General features: G+C 42.4%; 1 protein-coding gene across 3 annotated transcripts in view; it reads left to right on the plus strand.

Annotated features, from left to right (window-relative positions):
• The first annotated feature begins 8,063 nt into the window (after positions 1-8,063).
• Positions 8,064-23,310, plus strand: part of CLSTN1 (calsyntenin 1) — a 90,954-nt gene continuing 75,707 nt past the window's right edge. For 2 of the 3 annotated variants that reach the window (XM_043993126.1, XM_043993127.1), the window contains exon 1: positions 8,064-8,485. In XM_043993126.1, the coding sequence (XP_043849061.1) occupies positions 8,365-8,485 (121 nt within the window). In that variant the 5' untranslated portion in view covers positions 8,064-8,364. Of the gene's footprint in view, positions 8,486-8,810; positions 8,856-23,310 lie in introns of those variants that run through there. The other variant, XM_043993128.1, reaches the window with a different exon arrangement.

Genomic DNA, 23,310 nt, shown 5'->3' on the forward strand with positions numbered 1-23,310 from the left:
AGGCACATGGTAGTCCCTGTGGAGTCTACAAACTAGATTGTCCAACAGATGGGACAGAGATCTAAGACAAAGCCAAGCTCAGCCAGGCAGCGGGGGTCTTCTCTAGTGCTTCAGGCATGGTGAGGCTCAATCCTTCCTGGATATAGGATGTGCTGTCCAGGGTTGGGAAATTCAGGGTATCTCCATAGGAAGGTGAGACCATCCTTAGGCCAATAGACTCTAGACATGGCATGCAACTTTTCTCCTGAATCTTGGTGGTTGTAAAAAATAAGAGGGGACAGATGTCAGCATATTCTCTTTCCCCATGCCCCACTGGAAGATTCCAACGCCCAGTTTTTACAAGTTAATGACAATCGAAAAGTTGGGAAAACTGCAAAGCAGTGTGGCAGAAACTGGGCAAAGACCCACATCTCACACTGCATAACAAGATAAGCTATGGGTACATGATTTAGACATAAAGGGTGCTCTCATAAGCAAATTATTAGTGGGGTATGGAAGAAAATGCCTATCAGATCTAGGGGAAGAGTTCATGACCACATAAGAGAGAGAGGTTCATAGGAGATGTATAAGTGTATACCTTTTTTTTTTTTTTTTTTTTTTTTTTTAGTGAGGCAATAGGGGTTAAGTGACTTGCCCAGGGTCACACAGCTAGTAAGTATTAAGTGTCTGAGGCCGGATTTGAACTCAGGTCCTCCTGACTCCAGGGCCGGTGCTCTATCCACTGCGCCATCTAGCTGCCCCCAAGTGTATACTTTTGATTACATAAAGTTGGAATTTTTCACAAACAAACTCAATACTGCTAAAATTAGAAGAAAAGAAGGAACCTGGGGAAAATATCTTTATAGTAAGTTTCTCTGATAAAGATCTTATGAATATAGCTTACTTTGCATAGATTTGTTTGCTTGTTGCCTCCCCTATTAGATTGTAAGCTTCTTGAGGTCAGGGACTGTCTATTGCCTTTTTTTGGTATCCCTTGTACTTAGCACAATGTCTGGCATACAGTTGGTGCTTAATGGTTATTGAATTTCTCAAATATATAGGAAGCTAAGGCAAATTTATAAAAATAAGAGCCATTCTCAATGGATAAATGGTCAGAAGATATGAAGAGATAGTTCTCAGAAGACACCAAATCTATCAATAGTCATATAAAAAATGCTCTAAATCACTAATAAATAGAGAAATGTAAACTAAAATAACTCAGATGCACTCCCTTATACCCGTAAGATTGGCTAACATGACAGAAAAGGAAAATGACAAATGCTGGAGGGGATATGGGAAAATAGGTACAATAATGAATGGTTGACTGAGCTGCGAATTAGTCCAAGTGTTCTGGAGAGCAGTTTGCCCACAGGGCTATAAAACTGTACATATCTTTTGACCCATCAATCCCACTACTAGGTCTATACACCAAAGAGAGCAAAGAAAAAGGAGAAAGACTTATGTGCACAAAAATCTTTATCGCAGTTGTTTTTCTTTTTTTGCAGTGGCAAATAATTAGAATCTGAGGGGATGCTCATCAGTTGAAGAATGGCTGAACAAGTTGTGGTACATGATTGTGAGGGAATAGTATTGTGCTGTAAGAATTGATGAAGGTAATTGCACATGTCTAACCTATATCTGATTGCTTACCACCTCAGGGAGGAGGGAGGGGAGGGAGAGATAGAATTTGGAACTCAGACGTGTAAATAAAAATGTTTATTAAAAAAGTTGATGAAGGGTAGTTTCAGAAAACCTGGGAAGACTTGTATGAATCCATGTAAAGTGAAGTGAACAGAACCAGGAGAATAATTTACATAGTAACAGCAATAAAAGACTTAGTAACTGATCAACATAATGACCCACAACAATTTCAAAGGACTTATGATGAAGCATACTATCCCCCTCCAGAGAGAAAAATGATCAGACTCAATGCAGAGCGAAACATATTTCTCTCTGTGTGTATCTCTGTTTCTGTCTCTTTCGCAACATAGCTAATATGGAAATATGTTTTGCATGACTTCATATGTGCAATGACTATTGTGTTTCTTGCCTTCTCAATGGGGGGGGGAAGGGCTGGAGGGAGGAAGAAAATCTGGAACTGAAAATAAAGTTGAATTTTCTTTTCAAAGGGAGTATGGCAACTGTGCTGAGGATGGACTAGAGAAGGAAGAGCATTCCAGGCATGAGTCACAACCTGTGCAAAGGTTCAGAGACAGGAAAAAAGAACATCAAAGGGGCCAGTTTGGCCACAACAGAAGGTACACAAGAGATGGGTAGTAATATGTAAACAGTCCAAAAAGATAGATTGGGGCCATATCCGGAAGAGCTTTAAAGTTCAGAGGAGTCTGTATTTTATCTGAGAAGCGATTGACAGATGGTGAAAAGTTCTCGAGCAGGTGAATTACAGGGTCTGATCTGTGTTTAGGAAGATGCGGGGAATGGGTTCAAGGAGATCAATTGGGAGGCTGCTGCAGTTGGTCCAAGCGAGAGATGATAAGGACTCAGACTGTGGTGGCTGTGGTGTGAGAGGAGAGAAGGGGATGGTTTCTGGAAGCAAAATCAACAAAGCTGTGGCATCAGCTTGGCTAGGAGGGGAAGAGAATGAGAGCTCAGGTTGCTGGGTTTCAGCTTTTAAGAAGCTCTCTTAATATTGTCAATTTCTGTTTTCCTTCAAGGGAAATTTATTCTGGTTGATGGTTCTGCTGAGGGCAATAGTAGAGTCTCCCAGTTGTGTGCCTCCATGAATCTGCCTACAAACTGGAGGAGCTGGGGGAAAAAACCCTGCCAAAAAAACCCAACCAACCTTCCCCCTTCCTCAGCCAGCCAATGAATGCAGCCTGCCTCCCAGGCAGCCTAGAGAATGAATACCTTCTCTTTAGTCACCTCATTTCCTGAATAACTGTTTTAACAAGAAAATATTCAACTACATAAGCCTAAAATAACTCAGAGATAGAGCTGAGCCACTTACAAACGATAGAGGAAGCAGGAGTCCTCATCCCATGGAGCAGAGATGACAGGATCAACCCAGGATCACCCTGAGAGGCAGGGAAGGGGCTGGAACTTTAGAGCACTCAGGCTGATACTTTCATAGTTTCATAGACCTGTAGCCTGAAGGGACCTCAAAGGCCCTCCAGTCCAACCTTTTTATTTTACAGCTGAGGAAACTGAGGCTTGGGTCAAATAGGTAGTAAATATCAGAAATCACATTTGAACTCATAGGCAAGCAAATGCTCTTGTTCAGTCTCCCTTGAAAGGGTTGGACAGATTACCCTTCTTGCCCTAAATCCTAGTTAGAATGCAAACTCCTTGTGGGTAGGAATTGTTTTATTCATTTTATTTGTATCCTCAGTGCTTCACATAGGGCCTGGTAATAGTAGGTGCTTTGTTGTTGAGTCGTGTCTGACTCTTTGTGATCCCCTGGACCATACTGTCCATGGGATTTTCTTGGCAAAGACCTTGGAGTGGTTTGCCATTTCCTTCTCTAGTTCATTTTACAGAAGAGGAATTGAGGCAAACAGAGGTTAAGAGAGTTGCCCAGGGAGGGGGCAGCTAGGTGGCACAGTGGATAAAGCACTGGCCCTGGATTCAGGAGGTCCGGAGTTCAAATCCAGCCTCAGACACTTGACACTTACTGGCTGTGTGACCCTGGGCAAATCACTTAACCCTCATTTCCTTGCAAAAAACCAAAAACACCCCCCCCCAAAAAAAGAGAGAGAGACTTGTCCAGGGTCACACTTGCTAGTAAGGGTCTGAGGCCAGATGTAAACTTAGGTCTTCCTGACTTCAGGCTTCACTAAGCCAAGTCGGAGCTTATCAATTTGTCCCATAATCCTGTGGTCCCTCCGGGCTTCATTTTCTACCCACTGGCCACGTCAGACAACGGATGCCTCATTTACTCCCTCTAGTACAACACCTCTCATCTGAGAGGAAGAAGACACGCTTCATCCACAATTCACTGAAGTCAGGATTAGTCACTCTATTCATCAGAATTCTGATGTCTTCCAGGGTTGTCTTCCTTTATGTTATTGAGGTCATTGTTCTCGTTACTGTTCACTCTGCACTACTTCATACAAGTTATCAATAAATACATATTTACTAAGCATTTACTATGTGCCGGGCACTGTGCTAATCACTGGAGTTACAAAGACAGAAGTTCCTGCACTATTTCATAGGGCTGTTGTGGAGATCAAATGAGATCATGTATGTCAAGTGCTCTGCAAATCTTAATGTGTTGTAGAAATGCTAAATATTTTCATTATTATATGTCAGCTATTATATCTGTTCTCATTGGAAAGACAAAATGTATATACATGTGTGTGTGCATATAGATGTGTGTATGTGTATTATGTATGTATGTGCATATGTTTAGACTCCCCCACCTCTCAGTGCCTCTTTCCCAAATCTTTATTTAAATTGGCAGGCCAGGTCCCCAGAGGGCAATTACTACTATTCCCTTAGTGTTCTGTGGGGAGTAACCCTGAAAGTGCTGGGGTTTCTAGATGTAAATCACAAGCCATCACCAGTGTACTTCCTATTGATGAGTGACCAGATTTAATTAGCTTTTAGAAATGGTATTTACTAAGCTGGTTTAAATTCAAGCAATGGCCCTTACTAGCTGCATGGTCTTGGCATGTCTTCTTTTCTGTGCACCTCAGTCTTCACAAAGAGTAAATGAGAGGGGCAGCTAGGTGGTGCAGTGGATGGGGAACCTACTCTAGAATGGGGAAGGGGGAGGCTGAGTTCAAATCTAGCCTCAGATACTTACATATACTAGCTGTGTGACCCTGGGCAAGTCACTTAATCCCAATTGCCTCCAAAAAAAAAAAAAAGAGAGAGAGAGCAAATGAAAGCATTCTAATAAATGAACTCAAATGTTCCTTCCAGTTCTAAATCCTGTGATCTTTCCTGAGGAAGGATGGGGGATTGAGATTAGGGTCTGATTCAGAGCCAGGACTAGGAGGAGGCAGGAAGCCTGGAATGAAACATGTGGTAGGAGGGTGTGATGATGCTTTTAAATATGACTTTTGATAAATGTATGTTCTCTTAAATCAAGAAAACTCCCTGCTGTCCATGAAAAATACAGGTATTTATTTTGAGATATGTCAAATCACATGTGTTATGGTGGAGGTTCCAAGCTTCTTGTGAATAGATGGGTTTATGTGTACGTGTGCAGTTTTATAGGGGACAACCCAGCCACACAAATGCCTTGTGTTGACATTGTAAAGAACAGACCTTTTTTTTTTTAAAATTTTGGTACCAGCTGACAGAGATACTGCCTTTCCTTGGGCTCCTCCTCTTCCCCTCATTACCTAAACATGAGCACCAAGTACCCTTTCCAACTATAAGGAAGACCTAGGCCAATCAGATTGATTGGCCATGCCAAGTTCCTATTTGACATTTAAAGCCCTTCACAGTCCAGCTCTAAGCTATCCTTCCTGGTTCTAGTCCCTACCCCTTCAACCAAATAACAGGGTCCATCCTCTCCTTTGGTGCCTCCGATGGTCAACATATGGGGGGGAAATTTTGTAGATGAACTGATCAATCACGAGAAGAGCCTTTGAAAAGTGCCATGTAATGGCCCTTGTTAGACAGACTGGAAAATTAGATTTCGCTGGCTCCTTTTTTGGGGGCTCTTCAAGCTGATCTCCTTTCCAGACTGACTAATCCTCATGTGGGCAAAATCTCAGCATGTGCAAGTTTTCCTGAGCTCACTTGCCATCTGCCCCACCTTTTCTAAGAATCTTCCTCACCCACCCTCCCCCATTTTGGTCTTTCTTTTTAAAAATGGAAAAGGAGGGGGAGATTATAAGGAGATGATATAAGGAAATGTCAGAGCCTCTAACATTTTAGCTTGGACTCACCATCCAAAAACTTAGTTCTGGGTTCACACTTTTCTTCTCTTAAAACAAAACAAAACACAAAACAAACAACCTTTTATGATAGCTTTCATTTTTACATCACCTTCATTTCCTAAAATACCATGCCGCATCCAGAGAGCCATCCACCATAAGAAAGAATTTTTTAAAAAGAGCCTAAAAGAGCAGCTAGGTGACACAGTGGATAAAGCACGGGGCCTGGATTCAGGAGGACCTGAGTTCAAATTCGGCCTCAGACACTTGACACTTACTACCTGTGTGACCCTGGGCAAATCCTGGAGAGAGATAGCCTAAAAAGACGGTTCAGCAAAAATCAACCATGTCTGATAGTACATATAATACTACTCCCCCCGCCCCCCCAAAAGATTTTCTTTCTTATTTCTTCTTTGGGATCAAGGTTTGTCATTATAATTACTCAGTATTCAGTTTCTTTTTATTCTTGTTATTTATGTTGTTATAGTCATTGTCATACCTTAATTTTCATTGAGTTGTTAGGTTATATATATATATATATATATATATTCCCCTTGGAGCTCCACAGGAATTCATTCATTCATTTGTGATTTGGGTTTTGGTTTTTTTTTGTCTATTTTAGCTGAGAGAAGACTTATGAGGTTTGTACAGCAGAAAAAAATATGGTGCAGTAATCCATTCAATTAATCTATCCATAAGCAGTTTGGGGCATTTAATCTGTGTTCCATTCTTCCCTATGCTATTGGCTGTAGGGGATGCTTTGAAGGGAAAGTAGTTGGGATCCTTACCCTCTAAGAGTTTATAATCTAGATACTCTGGATAGGAGAGACCCAAAGATGTGGGAAGATAGAAGGGAAAAGCCCAGCAGAATGGGAAGGAAGGGGTCAGGATGGAGTTATAGGGTCTTAGATCTGGAAGTCACCTGAGGCCATATAGTCCATTCCCTTAATTTTGAAGATACGAAAGTGAGACTCAAGGATGTTGTGACTTTTTCAGGGTCACATGGAAGCAGGTATACTTCAGAATTTGAACCTATGGCCCCCAGAACCCTAAACTGTTAAGTCTTACCCCCTTCCTTATCTTGGGAAGGAGCTAGTCAGTTTTTTTTGGAGAAGGCAAAGGAAATGGTTGGATAGGCCCAGAGCCAGAAGGCCTTGATCTTATTGAAGTGGGGGGAGCTCCTTGGTTTAGAGAGGTGGAAGTTGGGGGCTCAAGAAAGAATACCTAGAATGGTGCTAAGGATTCAATATCAATCCATACAATTCTTCATCTTTTTGTTGTATTCTGCATTTTTATGGTCTAGATTTGGGAACTGGGAGGCCTGGCATCCATCACTATTCCAAATCACTGGAAAAATAAGGAAGCAAAATGTCTGAAAAGCCTAGAAGATAGCTTTTTATTTCTAGGCTTCTTCCCCAGTACTGTCTTAGCACCGCCAGCTATCAGATTCCTGAGTTTCACGATGAAGACTCTGCATGTCGCCCACTACCCTTTTTTTAGTGACTCGGGGAGGGCCCTTTGGAAGGAACGATGCTTGTCTCCCGGCTGCCGGAGGCTTAGAGGTAAATGAGATGGCTCTGTTCAGGACTACAGCATGCGTGGGGGGAGGAGGTGCTGCAGTCACCAGCCATCCCGGGGTAGGACACTTTGAATGCAGATTCTAGACCCCCAGGGAACATGCAGGACGACCTAGTTTTATGCTCCGCAAAACCCAAGGCACAGGGTGACAGCCCGGGTGGCCTGGGGGCCCCCCTCCCCCCACCATCCCGTGAGCACCAGCTGCAGAGAGAGGGTCTGTCTCCCTTAAGGGGTGCACCCCCTGGAGCTGGCGCGCTGTCCTAAACTGCTGCTAGTGGTGGTGGATATTGCGGGCATCATCTGCAGGGACAGAGAAGACCTGCCCGCCCCATCCATCCATCCATCCATCCATCCATCCATCCATCCATCCATCCATCCATCCATCCATCCATCCATCCATCCATCCATCCATCCATCCATCCATCCATCCATCCATCCATCCATCCATCCATCCATCCATCCATCCATCCATCCATCTCTCCTTTCTCCGGTCCCGGGCCGGGGGAGGGTTTCGTCGGACACGCGCACTCGCGCTCGCTCCCGGGCCGCTCGCTCGTGCGCGCGCCGCTTCTCCCCTCCCCTCCCTGCCTATCGCCCCGCCCCCGTGGGGGAGCTCGGGCTGCGGCTGGGGGTGGCGCCGCCATCTTAGTGCCGCGGTTCGGGCGGAGGGAGGCGGGGAGGGAGCGCGGGGACGCGCGTGCGCGCGCGTGCGGGGGCTCATCGTCACGGCGACGGCGGCGGCAGCGGCAGCGGCAGCAGCGGCTCCTCCGGCGGGACCTCGCCCTCGCCCCGAGAAGGCGCCCGAGTCGGAGTCCGAGCCCGAGCCGGCGCTGCGGTCGCCCCCCTCGGCCTCCTCCGCCGCATCCCGCGGGCGGCCCATGGTCGGCGTTTGAGCCGCCGCCGCCTCAGCCCATCCCTAGACGCTCGGCTCGGCCCGGCCCGGCCGGGAGCCCCCGAGATGCTGCCGCCGCAGCCTCAGCCGCAGCGGCCGCCCCGCCGCTCCCCGCCCGCCGCCTCCGCCTGGCTCGTCACGGCCGCCGCGCTGCTCGGGCTCTGCGGCGGGGGCTGGGCGGCGCGAGGTGAGCGCGGGCCGGGGCCGGGGGCGGGGGGGGAGGGGGAGGGGGCGTGCACCTGGAGGGGCGCCCCCACCCCCCGCTGGGCCGTGTGTACGCGCGTGCACCTGGTGGGCTGGGGTCTGCGCGCGCGGTTGTGAGTGTGGGATTGCGAGCGGAGGACTAGGGGCCGGGGGAGACGGCGCGGGGGGTGGGGGTGGGGGGGGGCTCTTTCGTTCTCCGTCCCCCAGCCCGCCCCCTCCTCTGGGGCCGCGCGTGTGTGTGTGTGCGTGTGTGCGTGTGTGTGTGTGTGTGTGTGTGTGTGTGTGTGTGTGTGTGTGTAAGGGGGCGAGACTAATGATAGCGATGATGCCAGGGCAGGTTTGGAGCCGTGAGTGTGAGTGTGCAAGGGGGCGAGACTGATGATAATAATGATGCTAAGGCAGGTTCGGAGCCATGAGTGTGTGTGAGTGTGCAAGGGAGCGAGACTGCCAACAATAATAATGCAAAGGTGGATCCTCAGCCGTGTGTGTGTGTGTGTGTGTGTGTGTGTGTGTGTGTGTGTGTCCGTGTGTGTCCCGCTCTCCCGCCCCTCCCCGTCAGGTGCAGGTGCTTGGGGGCTAGGGGAGCAGCCGGGCCCAGGGGCGGGGGGCGGCCAATGGTTAAGCCGCACCGGGGAAGATGGAGGGGGGCGCCCAGGATGGAGGCCCGAGGCCTTCCCGTAACCTTCTCCCGGCCCACGGTCGCCGGGGTCGGGGCCTGGGATGAGCCGCAAGGATAGGGGTGTTGGATGGCTAAAATGCAGCGAGTGCGGGCGGCCGGGTCGGGGTCGCGAGGTCTCCTCTGCGCCTCCGCACCGGCCTGGCCGGGCGCTCTTCTTCTGTCTGCGGGGCCAGCTTTTCTCTGCCAGGGCCTCTTAGAGATGCTTTATTGGGATTTGGATTTGGCATTATATTGATTAGAATTACCAGCATGCATCCATCCGAAACAGTTTTTTTAAAAAAAGAGTTCTTATATAATAGCCACGCACTGCTGCTCCCCCACATTTCTTTAAAAGATCTATATTCCCACTAGCTGATCGAACTCCACTTCCCACTGACCCTTTAAAGGTCGTTTGCTTTCAAATTAATAGACGGATATGGGTTGTAATGTGTTGCCAAAAAAAGAGAAAAGGTTAAAGTCATGAGTAAGGTCGACAACTATGGACTTGTCCAGCATTGGAAAATTCCCCAGCTTTCCTCCGCCCCCCCCCCGCCCCCCCCCAACTGCTTGGTGCGGTTTTTTTTTTTTTCCTGGTGATATTTTGGATTGTGGAAGAGCTAAGATGACTTGATTCCCAGGGAATGTGGAATCAAAATTATTTTAAAGATAACGGCAAATTGCATTTCTTGTTTAGTTGGTTACTTGGTTTTGAATCTTTAGCACTTAACCTTTTAAATTGTTACATCCTTTTTTGATGTTGATTGATCTTGCTAAGGGAAAGCTTACATACGCATTGCAGATATACCACTGAATACATCTTGGAATTGCAAACGTCTCTTTGGCTTTGGAACAAAGTAATCCAGATGTATTCAGTAGAAAGGACGTTAAATGAGTGCTTTTGATTCGGGAATAATTGTTAAAAATGGAGGAGGAATTTTTTTGGATATTTTAAAAAGTGAATTCAACTTATCAGGCTTGGATTCTTTTTTTTTTTTCCCTTTTCTCCAGGGGCTTGACTTATTGGGTGTAGAGTATAATGTTCACAAATTAAATGGCAGAGGAGGTAAAATGTATCTTTTGTTTCATGTTCTTTTTCATAACATTGAGAATTATAAACTGCACATTTTATTTACATCACGTCCCAAGCATTGTTGACTGTCATAATTCATATTTTGACAATCAAGTATCTCATTTCACTTCAGTTTACAATATAAGTTAGAAAACATTAAAACTAAGTTTTAAATGTTAGGCACAGACTTGAAAGCCTATCCAGTATGCTGCCTTATTTTTAGTTCTCTTGGAAAATATTTTACCGAATTTTTTTTACTTGTATTTAAATGTTAGGGTTTATTGTCAATCTTGGGAAAGATTATGACATAGTAAATTGTCTTTTGGGGGTATTATAACTTTGTTGCTTTGGTCCTAAAGTTTTCTTACTTACCACCCTTTCCCATAAATTAGTTGCTGGGGCTATAGCGATATGGTTTGATATGCATTTCCATCCTTAAGCATTGTAATTACTGTGGGCTTGCAGACTAGAAATACTATGAAATTGTAGTCATAGAATTACATAATCTAATGGTTGGAAGGGGCCATTCTAATTCTACCTTGCACAAGTGGTTATCCAGCTTTTGCTTGAAGACCTCTGATTTTGCTTAAAGACCCCGCTACTTCCTGAGGTAGCCCATTTCCCCTTTAAGGAGTTGTAATTATGAGGACATTTTTGCACAAAGTTTAAATCTTCTTAACATACCCATTTTTCCTACCTACCCATGCCCTCTTCCACATAACAGTCCTTGGGATCCTTGAATTTATTTCAACTCAAGAAACATTAATTGCCTATGCTATATAGTATTCTCTGAGGCCCCAAGGACAAGATCTAAACTGTAGCTACCCTTGAGGAGGAGCTAACATCATTAAAGACAGAGCTATTCCTGCCCCCCCCCCCCATCCTTTTAGGCACCTTCACCAGCCTGCTCACTCTCTGGACCCTCTCCAATTTCTCTTCCTCTCTTACCGTAATGAAATGTGGCCAGAAATGAAGTAAGTAGTATCCCTGCTCCCCTCTTCCCACATTATACCTTTCACTATGGTCCCAAACCTGTATTAGCTCTTAGGGCTTTGTCATAACCACTTTTCTGTGTAATCTGCCAGCTTTTCAGTCTTCAAAAAGGACAAATCACTTGGTCTGCCTGATTGCTTATTAGGAGACTAATGCCTTGTGAAATGCTGATAAAAGCAAATCATACACAGTCCTATTTCTAAGATGGTCTTTATACACGTATATTTACATCACTTTGTGATGATTTCTCAATGTCAGAAATAAGAGAGGATTCTTTCCGGTAACATCTGAACTTTTCATCTCTGAGAATCTGTGTAACCTTCTGGACAAGTCTTCTGGTTGGAGGAGTGCAGTTACTTGGTTAATCTAGCTTCTAAACCATTGGTGCTAGGCCAGTCACCATATGACAAAATGCTGAACAGAAGGATGGATCGAATATTAAACTACTGTACTTGCATGAGTATTTGTCATTTTATGAAGAATTTAAAATGCCACTTTTAGTTGTAATTGTGGTTCTGAAAAAAAAAGATCAAGTTGTCTATAGTTATTAAGCTGCGAAGTACACAGTTGGTGGGTAAGACATATCCTAGACCCAAATTCCCAACATTTCCTAGCACGTTTTGGTGTTTAAGAAATTAATATTACCCTAAGGAAAACACTCTCGTTAAGTATAGCTACATACCATATTCAGTCATAGGGATGATAATGATAGTAGTGGCTCACATAGCTAGGTGGTGAAGTGGATAGAGCACTAGCCCTGGAGTAAGGAGGACCCGAGTTCAAATCTCACCTCAGACACTTACTAGCTGTGTGACCCCCGGCAAGTCACTTACTCCCAATTGCCTTAAAACATCTGTGCACTTAAATCCAATTCTCTGCAAGTCATGACATCACCTTGATGTCATGGTCCTCTTTGAAAATGCAGGATAGACTACTCATGTATAATTTATTTTGAAATGCTTGAGTTCTAGTGGGTGGGGGTGGGAATAGAGGAGGAAGAGAAGTTGGAACAATTTTTTTAAATTGATGTTAAAATTTGTTTTTACATATATTTTGGAAAATAAAATTCTATTCTTAAAAAAAAAAAAAGAAAATGCAGGATAAACCGCAACAATCAGTAGTGGCTCATATACATATAGCTTAGGTGTTGATGAAGGTCTTTCTTTACTTCTCTCCTTGGGAAGTGGGGTAGCAGCAGTAAGCACTGCTTGGTGTTATTTTACAACTGAGTGTCCCCAAAGGAAGTGGGGCCCATTTTACAGCTTTGGAAACTGAAGGACAAAAGGTCAAGTGACTTGTTCATGGTCATATGGCCTAGTGAGTGTCAATGGGGTCTATATTCCCAGTCTCCTAATTTAAGTTCAATTCTTTCTTTCTTTTTTTGGGGGGGGTGCGGGACAATGACACTACTGCTCCAAACAGGAGGATTATTTTTATTAGGTGCAAGAACATACACTTGAAAAATTAAAAATTTAGTCTTTGATTTGGACTGAAGCAACCATATATTTGGAAATATTCAAATATTGGATTTTTCAGCTTTTTTTCACACTAAGTTCAGTTCTTCTTATCATACTCTGATACCCCTATTAAATTGTTTAATAAATGCTTGATAATTAGTTATCAGTGGTTCTTTTTTCAGTATCAGAATTCTTTGCTTTTAATTAAAACTTTAGGGGAACCTTAGCAGAAAATCTTTAAAAGTAAATTTTAAAGAAATACCTACTATAAATGTTACCAAATAACAAAGCTGATTAAAAAAAAAAAAACCTCAGATTTTTTTTGTCCCAAATCTAAAAATATACAAACAACTTATTGAGAATGATGTGATTACTATAAATAAGTGCTTTGTAACTGGGAACAATATTAGATATGATTGATGACTTAGTAAATATACTTCACAGCAATTTGTATTTTTCCTTTTATTTAAATCAGTATTTGGGGCAGGGGCGGAGTCCATCCCATTTTTCTCTGTAAAATTTTAGTTGTGTTTTAAAATATGCAGTGATTTGTTTATAAATGCCTTTGGATTTTACCAGAATCACAAAACAGTTTTAAAAAATTTGGTAGCATAAGATGATTGGCATTCAAACCAGCCTCCTGGCGTTTGTTTTATAACCAGTCTTAGTTGTTGACATTACCTCTTGAACTCTGAAGACTTCTTGTTTGTACCCAGTAGTTTATGATGGACATTGTCATAAAATTGACTGTAGGTGGCAGAAAGCAAAGCAAAACTCAGATATTCAGATGGATCTGTGATCTTATCAATGTGAATATTCTCTCTAAAGATACAAGCTGCAGCCCATTTATACCTACCTGCCTGTCCTGTGGAAATCTTGTCCATGTCTCCTCACATTCTCACCAGCAGGATTGTTCTAGGGGCTCCACCTAAGGTGCAGGAGGCCTTTCTTCCTTTCTCTTGAAGTCAGAGGGATACAAATGGAGCACATGGGCTTGTGGATGGTGGTGACCTACCCATCTCTCCCCATGCATTTCTTTGATAAAATCCTTTATTATCTCACTTGTTCTCTGTAATTACTTGTTTGTCACATCTGGCCAGTTCATATCTACCATCCACTTCCCTATTGCCTCTGAATGACTTTTAGTTTCATTTCTTTGGAAATCAGTATTCCTTGAATTGCAGAAATACAACAGCTTAAAAATGACCTCGTAACCTATAAAACAAAGCAAAGACAAAGAAAAAAATTCAAGCCCCAACTATGTTATTTTTCAGGCTCTCTGCTGAGAAAATCAATTATGCAATGTAAATTATTTGGTACTTTTGGTGATTGATTCTAGAGGGAGTGACATTGTCTGCCAGTCTCCAGTCATTCTTTGCATTTGCTGAACACATACATTAAATGTTACTCATAGATAACAAGATAGGTAGATTTGCTGTGTGTGCTTGTCTGACCTGACAACTCTTTTCTTCATTGACCTCCTCGGACTGCTTTGCAAAACTTCAGGATTCTTTATGGTGAATGTCAAGAAACGATGACTTAGGAGATGGGTTTTCCTTTTGTTTTTATATCACAGTTCTCTTTCCCCCTCCCCCCTTTTCCCCATTTTAGAGGGGAAAGACAGGATACAGGTCAGACTGGAAGTGGTGAGAATCTGGACTAGAAGGGGATGGAGTAGAGAGAGATGAGGTGGAGTTAACATTTGGCAGCTGGCTAGGAGTGGGGGGTGAATTAGTTAAAAGTCTTCTAGGTTTTGAAGTTGGATGAGGGGAAAATGATGGACTGAACTAGGGAAGCAAGGATGGAAGAGGGGTGTATTTAGGGGGAAAATAATGAGTTTTGTTTTGTCTATGATGAATTTGAGGTACCTCTGGAACAACCAAGTGGAGATGCCCAGCAGACAGTTGGAGACGTAGGACTGGAACATAGGTGAGAGGTGACTGTTGGGTATGAGATTTGGGAGTCCTCGGAATGGAGGAGATGCTGCTGCTGCTGCTGCAGACAGCTAGCATTTAATAACCACCGATTATGTTCTAAAGCACTGGGAGTGCTTTGCAAATATGATCTCGTTTCATCCTTAAAACAATCCCGGGAGGAAGGTGGTGTTATTACACCCAATTTACAGATGAGGAACCAGAGGCAGACAGGTTCTGTAACTTGCCCAAGGCCACACAGCTAGAATGTGCGTGAGGTGTGATTTGAACTCAGATCTTTCTTACTCCAGGCCCAGTGCTTTGAGTACTGTGCCATCTTTTTGCCTGTTTGAATCCATAGGTGCTCATGAGTTCATTTGATTTGTCATTTCTTACCACACAGTAATGTTCCATTTCATAAATAGGCCATAGCTTTCACCCCTAGCCATTCTCCAGTCAATTGGTGCCCACGTTGTTTCCAATTCTACCCTTGAGAGTGGTGCTCTGAACTTCTTTGTGTAGTTTGGACTTTGTTTATATCTTTTGCTTCCTTGTCCAGTAGTGGGGAACGGTGTCAAAGAGCATGGTGAGGCCAGTCACTTTTCTTGTACACTAATTCCAAATTGATGTGCAGAATCATTGGATCCATCTATAGCTTCACCATTGATCATTCCCGGTTTTTGTCATCTTTGCCAATTTTTATGTGAGTTAAACCCTCAGAGTTTTAAATTGCATTTCTCTTATTTTTGTGTTTTTTATGTGGTCATTTATAGTTGATAATTCTTTTGGAAACTTCCTCTCCTTGGACTACTTCTCTACCGAAGAATGGCTCAGTTTCTATCCGTTGACTGGAATTGACATGGCTGCTTGGTTTTTCATTGGTTAGGGCCCATTATTTGTTGTTTGTTTGTTTGTTTTTTTGGGGGGGCAGGGCAATGGGGTTAAGTGACTTGCCCAGGGTCACACAGCTAGTAAGTGTCACATGTCTGAGGCCAGATTTGAACTTGGGTACTCCTGAATCCAGGGCTGGTGCTTTATCCACTGCGTCACCTAGCCGCCTCCCTAGGGCCCATTCTTTATTTCAGATGAAGTCTGAGATGAGGAGCCCTTCACAGGAAGGCCAGATGTGCTTTAGACAGTGAGAGTGGATAATAGGAACAGAAAAGTGATTGGATTTTTTTCATAATGTATTCATAAAGAAGTGGACCAAAAAGGCTGTATGACTTCATTTACTCAAACTCTTAATAATAGTTTGCTGCTTGTTGTTTTTAATGACGGTCTCTTGTTTGCCACAAGTGAACTGAGGTGTTTTCAGTTTAGTTGATCTTCTGACTGTGTGTCTGTCATCTCTAATTTTAGGAGGCAGCTATATTGGGGTTTGTTCCCACCTGGGCTCTTAGAACAGGGAAGGAAAGATTGGGTTGGATTTGCTGAGTTGAGCCCTTGTTATGGTAGCTGAGGAAAAAAAAAAACATGGTATTGACAATGATGGGAAAACCAAAATCCACCCCCCCCACTGTTGCACCCATGTTTTGTTTGTTGTTCTACAAATGGTGCCTTTGTTTGTTTATAAGAATAAATGGGAAACACTACTGAGGACTAAAAGTTGTCCATTTCTCTTTAAGCCTTGAGCCTGGTGTAGTGAGAGAGCACTCTCCTTGGTCAGAAACGCTGGGTTCCAGTTCTAGCTATGGCACCTTCGAGCTTGTAGAACTGGGCAAACCCTCTTGCTTTGGGGGGCTCTTTCATGTCCTCATTTGTAAAGTGAAGATGAGGGAAGGGCTGGAGAAACCAGATAGCACTGGGCTGTATGTGTGGTGAAAGTCAAAGGTACAACTTGTGCAGACAGCAAGCAACTTGAACTTCCTTTTGGAAATTCTAATATAGGCTTCTGAAAATTAATGAGAATCTATTAAATCAAGAGCTGGTTGAGATGGCAGAACTGGGGATGTTAAACCCTAAAGATCCTTTAGCCTTCAAATAATCCTGTCTTCTGCTCTCATTAGTAAATGTACATATTTCAGAGATTTCTGTAGCTCTCTGAATTCATTGTTTAAGACCTAGAGCGTCTTCCAGCTTATTAAAAGATGCTTCTTTAATTGCAATTACCTCATGTTACAGAGAAACAGCAACTTTGAGGAAATTTTAATGGAAGATACAGACATTAATACTGCACTTAATGTGGGTTTTTTTCAAGCAATGTTTTATTGTTATTAACATAATTTGTTTGACTCTGGAGACAATGGTAAAGAAACAATAAAGTTGTTATTATTATTTCTGTGGGGCATGAGGGTGAAGTGACTTGCCCAGGGTCACACAGCTAATGCCAAGTGTCTGAGGGCAAATTTGAACTCAGGTCCTTCTGAATCCAGGGCCTGTGCTTTGTCCATTGCGCCACCTAGCGGCCCCACAATAAAGTAATTATGACTGATATTGAATGTTGGCAATCTAATGAAATCTTAAGGCAAGGAGGAAAATATTATATGGATCTTTTGGGAAAAGCAACTTCAAAGAGCCAATATTGTATTCTGTATATCAGTAGATCATCAGGCATTTATTAAATACTTAGTATGTTCCTGCCCTCAAAGAATTTACATTCTTTAGGGGAGGGAGGAATGATAGCATATAAGCATATACATATATTTTTTTATATACATGTATATATACTAAATACATGTATATTTATAATGTTCTACATTAATTTTTAATCATAATGTTGACCCTTAGGTGCTATCAGATTAAATTGACTGATAATTTTAGAAAAAAACTTTCTTGTCACAATGGAATTTCTGATAAACCTTTAGTGAAACAGAAAATATCTAGAGCTGTCCATACTAATGAACATTCTAATTAAGTTTTTATAGTCCAATATCATCTATATGCCTTGTATTCTCTAATGCCCTGATACCATAGATTAGTTGAATTTGAAGGATCAGCAATGCTGTTGGGAAAATTGGGATGCTTTGGAAAATTAATTTCCAATAGAGATTTTTGTTTATAAAGTGCTGGTTTCAGCAATATGATTACCGTCAATGAATAGGTGTCATATTTTAGCTAGCGGAACACAGCGTTGGATGAAATGTTTACCATATGGTCTGTTCTGGATTGTAAGAGGGGGATGGGGGGAAATTGAAGTAAGGATTTGTCAAAGGTCTTAACATCAGGGGATGAGACACACCCTTTTGGTCCGATTATTGTAGAATACTTTGGAATGATTGCTTCTCTTGGCACAGCATAGATGCCATCTCCAATGGGAAGCCTTTCTTAAGCATTCTAGGTACTGTTTTGTCCCTCGAATTATATTCTGATCTATTCATCTGTTTAAACGTTTTATCTCTTCAGCAGAACGTAAGGGACAGTTTTAGTTTTGTCTTATCTTCTCATAATTTAACTTGGTGCCTCCCACATACGGAGATTGAATTAGCTTTTTAGGCAACCATTCCAGATTTTTTATTTCTTATTATTCTCTCTCTCTCTCTCTTTACTTTTTGGCGGGGCAGTGGGGCTTAAGTGACTTGCCCAGAGTCACACAGCTAGTAAGTGTCAAGTGTCTGAGGCCAGATTTGAACTCAGGTCCTCCTGAATCCGGGGCTGGTGCTTTATCCACTGTGCCACCTAGCTGCCCCCAGATTTTTTATTTCTTAATAGAATTTTTCACCTAAATTATTTGTAAGCTACATCTCCCCTCCCCTATCTATACTTATTTATTTGACTTTGAATTTACTATTATTAAACTTCAATCTAAACTTATACCAGTTTCAGTGGACACATACCCTTTTTTAGCTTGATGGTGACATTCAGCATGTTAGCTACTCCTGGCTTGGTGTCAGCCACAGAATTGACAAGCACATTGTCTGGAGTTAGTTTCTGGTAATTTAGGGATAGAGATGAAGATATGTTAAGTGCCTTTGGTCAGTTATATGCATTTTTATCATCATTTTGTACATACCATGGTTATTACAACAGTCTGGTTTTTTTCAGTCACTTGCCTCGAAATGAACTTTTGTGGTATGACCTCGATCTAATTGCATTTCCGGCAGTGACCCTTGGGGTTGCAGGATATTGAATTTATCTTAGAATAGGGCAACTGTTGAAGATTAAATAGGGTGGATTATTTCTACTTAATTATGTTAGGAGTAGACGTCGAGTCCTCAGGAACAAGAGCCCCTGGCTTTAAATCTGGACCTGGAGATGCAGAGTATTTAAAAGACCAGCTAGTTTAGAAGGCAGGGACAGTTGATGATTTTTTCGTATGCTGATTAGTTGAGGATTTTGTGTGTTTAGATTTTGCGGGGTCTGTGATTTAATTGGTTCAAGAAACTTTCCGTGAGGAAATTCTCTCCATCAACTCTTCTTTAATTTGCAGTCTTAGAAAGTTCCTTAGGGCATTGAGAGGTTTTACCCAGGGTCACCCGCTCCCAGTTGTATGGCAGATTGTACTTAAACCCAGGTATTCCTGAGGGTGGTTCTTTTTACATTCATCTTCTTTAGTTAGTTAAATGTAGGACAGGCATTTTCTAAAAGGTGCTTTTATGATTTTATTTCTTATATTTGAGCTACTTGAAGTCTGCTTTCTTTTATATTTCAAATGAATATTGATGTGTTTTTGAGACCTTCCTGTTATCTTCATTTTTCTTTGTGTAGTCCTTTAATTTTACATTACTTATAATTTAAAAAAAGTTAATTGTTTAGGAATAATTCACATAGAATGAAACCTGCAGTGGAAGGGACTTTGAGAGTCATTTGTATGAGTTCTTCTATTTATGACACTCAATTAATAAACATTCATTAAATCAGTGCCAACTCTGTGCCTGGCACTTTGCTGGATGCTGGGGATATAGAAGACAAGAATGTAACATGCTGCCCTCAAGATGCGTATAGTCTGTTGTTGAGAAGCATAAACTCCCATGACTATACAGAGTAAATACAACCTAATTATTTGGTGGAGGCTCTAGTGGTTGGGAGACTCAGAAAGGAGGTGGCTCTCTGAAGGAAACTAGGAATTCTAAAAGGGGAAGGACTTTCTAGATATCAGGGCCAGACTATGCAAAGGCACTGAAGTGGGAGGTGGAGTGTCATTGGAAGACCCTCAAGAAGGCCTCTTTGGCCAGATATTACAGTGTGTGAAGGGGCATAACATACCCTGGAAAGGTGGGTCAGAACCATGTTCTAAAGGAGGGTGCCATAAACTTTTTGTTGTTGTTGTTTGTTTTGTTTTGTGGGGCAGTGAGGGTTAAGTGACTTGCCCAGGGTCACACAGCTAGTAAGTGTCAAGTGTCTGAGGTCGGATTTGAACTCAGGTACTCCTGAATCCAGGGCCAGTGCTTTATCCACTGTGCCACCTAGCTGCCCCTATGCAGCCCCACATGGGGTCACTACCCACAGTTGAAGAAACTAGGTTGTAAAGGACTTCAGGGCCAAACAGATGTATCTATGTTTGGTCCTAAAGTCAGTAGGGAGATATGGCAGAGTTTATTGAGCTAGAGGGTGATGTCTGTCACCTGACTTGTGCTTTAGGAATATCCCTGGCCGCTGTAGAATGTATATGCAAAGGGATTTTAAAAGGTTAACTACCATACTGTGAACTGAAGAAGAATGCTTTTTCAATTGCCCTATTTTAGACATAGGGATGGTGGGGGATTTCTTGGTAGAGTGTGGATGGGCAGAAGTTACTCCACATCAGTCCCTGCCCTCAAGGAACTTCTGTGGTGTGTATGAGAGAGAGATGTGGTTACAAGGAATACCTTAGTAAATATATCCAAAGGAATACAAGGCAGTCCCAGAAGTGAGAAAGGACTAACTGATAAGGAGAGTCATCAGGAAAGGCCTGACCTGTGCTTTGAAGAAAGCTAGGGATTCTGCAAGATGAAAATGGAAGTGTGTAGTTCAGAAACAGTGGCCCACTTATACAAAGGCAATAAAATTAACTGGACCATTTGAATATCATCTCCTAGCTCTGCTCACTCCTGTGGTAGAATGATTGAAATGCCTTCAACACGATAGCTACTTGGATTGATAATCTCTGTCTGGAACTGTGCTAGTTGCAAGATGCCTTGATAGCAATAGTTAGCATATATCTGTATCTGTATCTGTATCTATCTATCTATCTATCACTTCAAAGTTTGTAAAGCACTTTCCATCAAACTTGTTTGATCCTCACAACAACTGGGGGGGCGGAGTTAGGTGCTATTCTCCCCATTTTACAGATGAAGAAACTGAGGCTGAGATGTTTTGACTTGTCCAGGATCACACAGCTGCTAAATGCCAGCGGCAGAATTTGAATTCAGGGCTTCCTAACTCCAAGTCCCGAGGTCTATCCAGTGTGCTGTCTAGCTGCCATTATTAAATGGATTGATTTTTTTGGCTGAGAAATTGACTGTGTATCTTCCACTCTGACTTCTGCATTGTTTGAAAGTATGGAGTTTGTCTTCATGTTATCTTCCCCATTAGACTATGAGCTCCTTGCAAGCCAGGGTTGTTTTTGCTTTCCTTTCTATCTTTAGGGCTTAGCTTTAATACCTGGCACACAGTAGTTGTCTAATAAGTACTTGTTGACTTTCCACTTAGTATTTGTTCATAGCTCTTATAAAAGGCATTTTTATTTAGCACAGCTTTAAACAAATTCCATCTCAAAGTACCTGAAATATTTTTTGCTTCTTAACTAATAGGCATTTAATAAGATTTTTCTAAGAATCTTAGGATAGGATAAGTCTTAGAATAGGATATTAATATTCATTTGGTTGCAGAAACAGGGGGTATTTAGTCTGGAGAAGACTTTGAGCTGTCCACAAATGTATTAAGGAGTGTCATTGTGAAGACAGACTAGCTTTTATTCTACTTGGTCCCAAAGGGCAAGAATAAGGAACCAGTGGGTAGAAGTTGAATTACAGAGAGGCATATTTAGACCCCATACCATAAGGATAATAATATTCTTAACAATTAGAGCTGGCCAGAAGTGGAATGGATGACTTTGAGAGGCTTTGAGTGGGTCACCTTTCACAGCAATCCAAGTGGAAGCTGGAAGATTATGCTCAGGCCTAGATGAGACTTTCAGCTCCTTTCTAGCTCTGGTTCTCTATGATACAGAAACTATTTTGCTGTAGTTGTGAGGATGTTATGAGGCCATTGATTCCATACCAGTCAATCAGCAAGAATTTATTAAGACCTTACTATGTGCCAGGCACCATGTTGCGTGCTGGGAATATAAAGAAAGGTAAAACAGCCCCTGTTCTCAAGGAGCTATCATTCTGATGTTATACGGAGCAAACATAGACTCTGGCCTCACTCTTCCAGTCTCCACTAACACTGGTAGATTGCATCTGTCCTCGAAGGGTTGAGAAGTTGGAGGTGTCTTTTTCCAGTACAGTTGCTTATGAGCCCCTCATTCAGTGTCCCTCTTCCCCACAATATCAATCTCCAGTCATTGCCACAATATCATTTGATAACTACTCAGACCAATTAACATCGAATGGCTATTACAAAGTGATATTGACGTAGCAAAGCCAAAAATTGAAAAAATTTCAAAACTTTTAAAATCAGCTCACTCTTTTCAACCACTTCAGTTCCTGTGGAGAGTGAATTCAAACTTAAAACGCTGACCAATATTTTCTCCTCTACTTCTCCACATTCATTTCTGGGCGGGGCAGAACTGATAGACAAGTAGCTCTCTTACTTACAGGATATATCTTAGCTGCTTGCATTATTTCCCTGATAGACTATGTCAAATAGGTCCTCATTCACTTAAGATCAATCAGGAATAAAGCTAATGATAAATAAGTTTCAGTGTTCCCATTCAGGTGGGGAGATAAGACAGCCTTTGGCAGGTACTGTTTCCATCGTTTCTCCCTCTCTCTCCACCTGGAGGCTTGCAGCAGTTATTGCTTGGCTCACTATCAGAGAAGAGAGATTGATTTCGTCTATTCAAGCCTTTTGTATGCATACTAATTTCTGGTTCAGCAGCTAATTAAAAGGCTTTTCATCTCCACTCAGTCAACAGGCAACAGTCACCGTATACTGACACATGCTCAAAATTGGAGAGGGCCCCTCCGTTATGTAGTATCACATGTTTCCAGAAGCAGGCTCACTAGGCCGCCACATGGATTGGTACCAGACAGAACATATTGTACATACTGTCAGTCTCTCATTGGCCACATTCCTCTCAATACAGACACACACATACACACAAAATACCTTCTAAAAAGGTTCTACAAAACTAACATATCGAAAAAAGTCTGACGTTATAGGAAGTGTCCTCCCCACCCCCCCACACCTCTGAAAAGAAGCAAGAGAAGGGCTTTCTCATATTTCTTCTTTGGTGCCAAGTTTAATCATTATAATTTTATAGCATTTATTTTTTAAAAATATTTTGGGGCCACTCAGTGGCACAGTGGATAAAGCACCAACCCTGGATTCAGAAGGACCTGAGTTCAAATCCGATCTCAGACACCGGACACTTACTAGCCATGTGACCCCTGGGCAAGTCACTTAACCCTCATTGCCTGCCCCTCCAAATATTTTGATATATTTTTTTTTTTGTTTGAAGATCGTCTGCTCTTTCCCTTCTCTATCCCCCTCTCTTCTCCCTTAGAGAATATTCCCTTAAATTGAAGAATAGAAAAAAGAGGAAGAAGTAAAAAAAAATTCTCTGTAAAACCAGTCAACATTGAAAAAGTCTGATGTTATGCTTAATATTCTACTTCTGCGAACTCCCCCTTCTGT

This window comes from Dromiciops gliroides, chromosome 3 (assembly GCF_019393635.1).
Source record: "Dromiciops gliroides isolate mDroGli1 chromosome 3, mDroGli1.pri, whole genome shotgun sequence".
Classification (NCBI taxonomy): domain Eukaryota; kingdom Metazoa; phylum Chordata; class Mammalia; order Microbiotheria; family Microbiotheriidae; genus Dromiciops; species Dromiciops gliroides.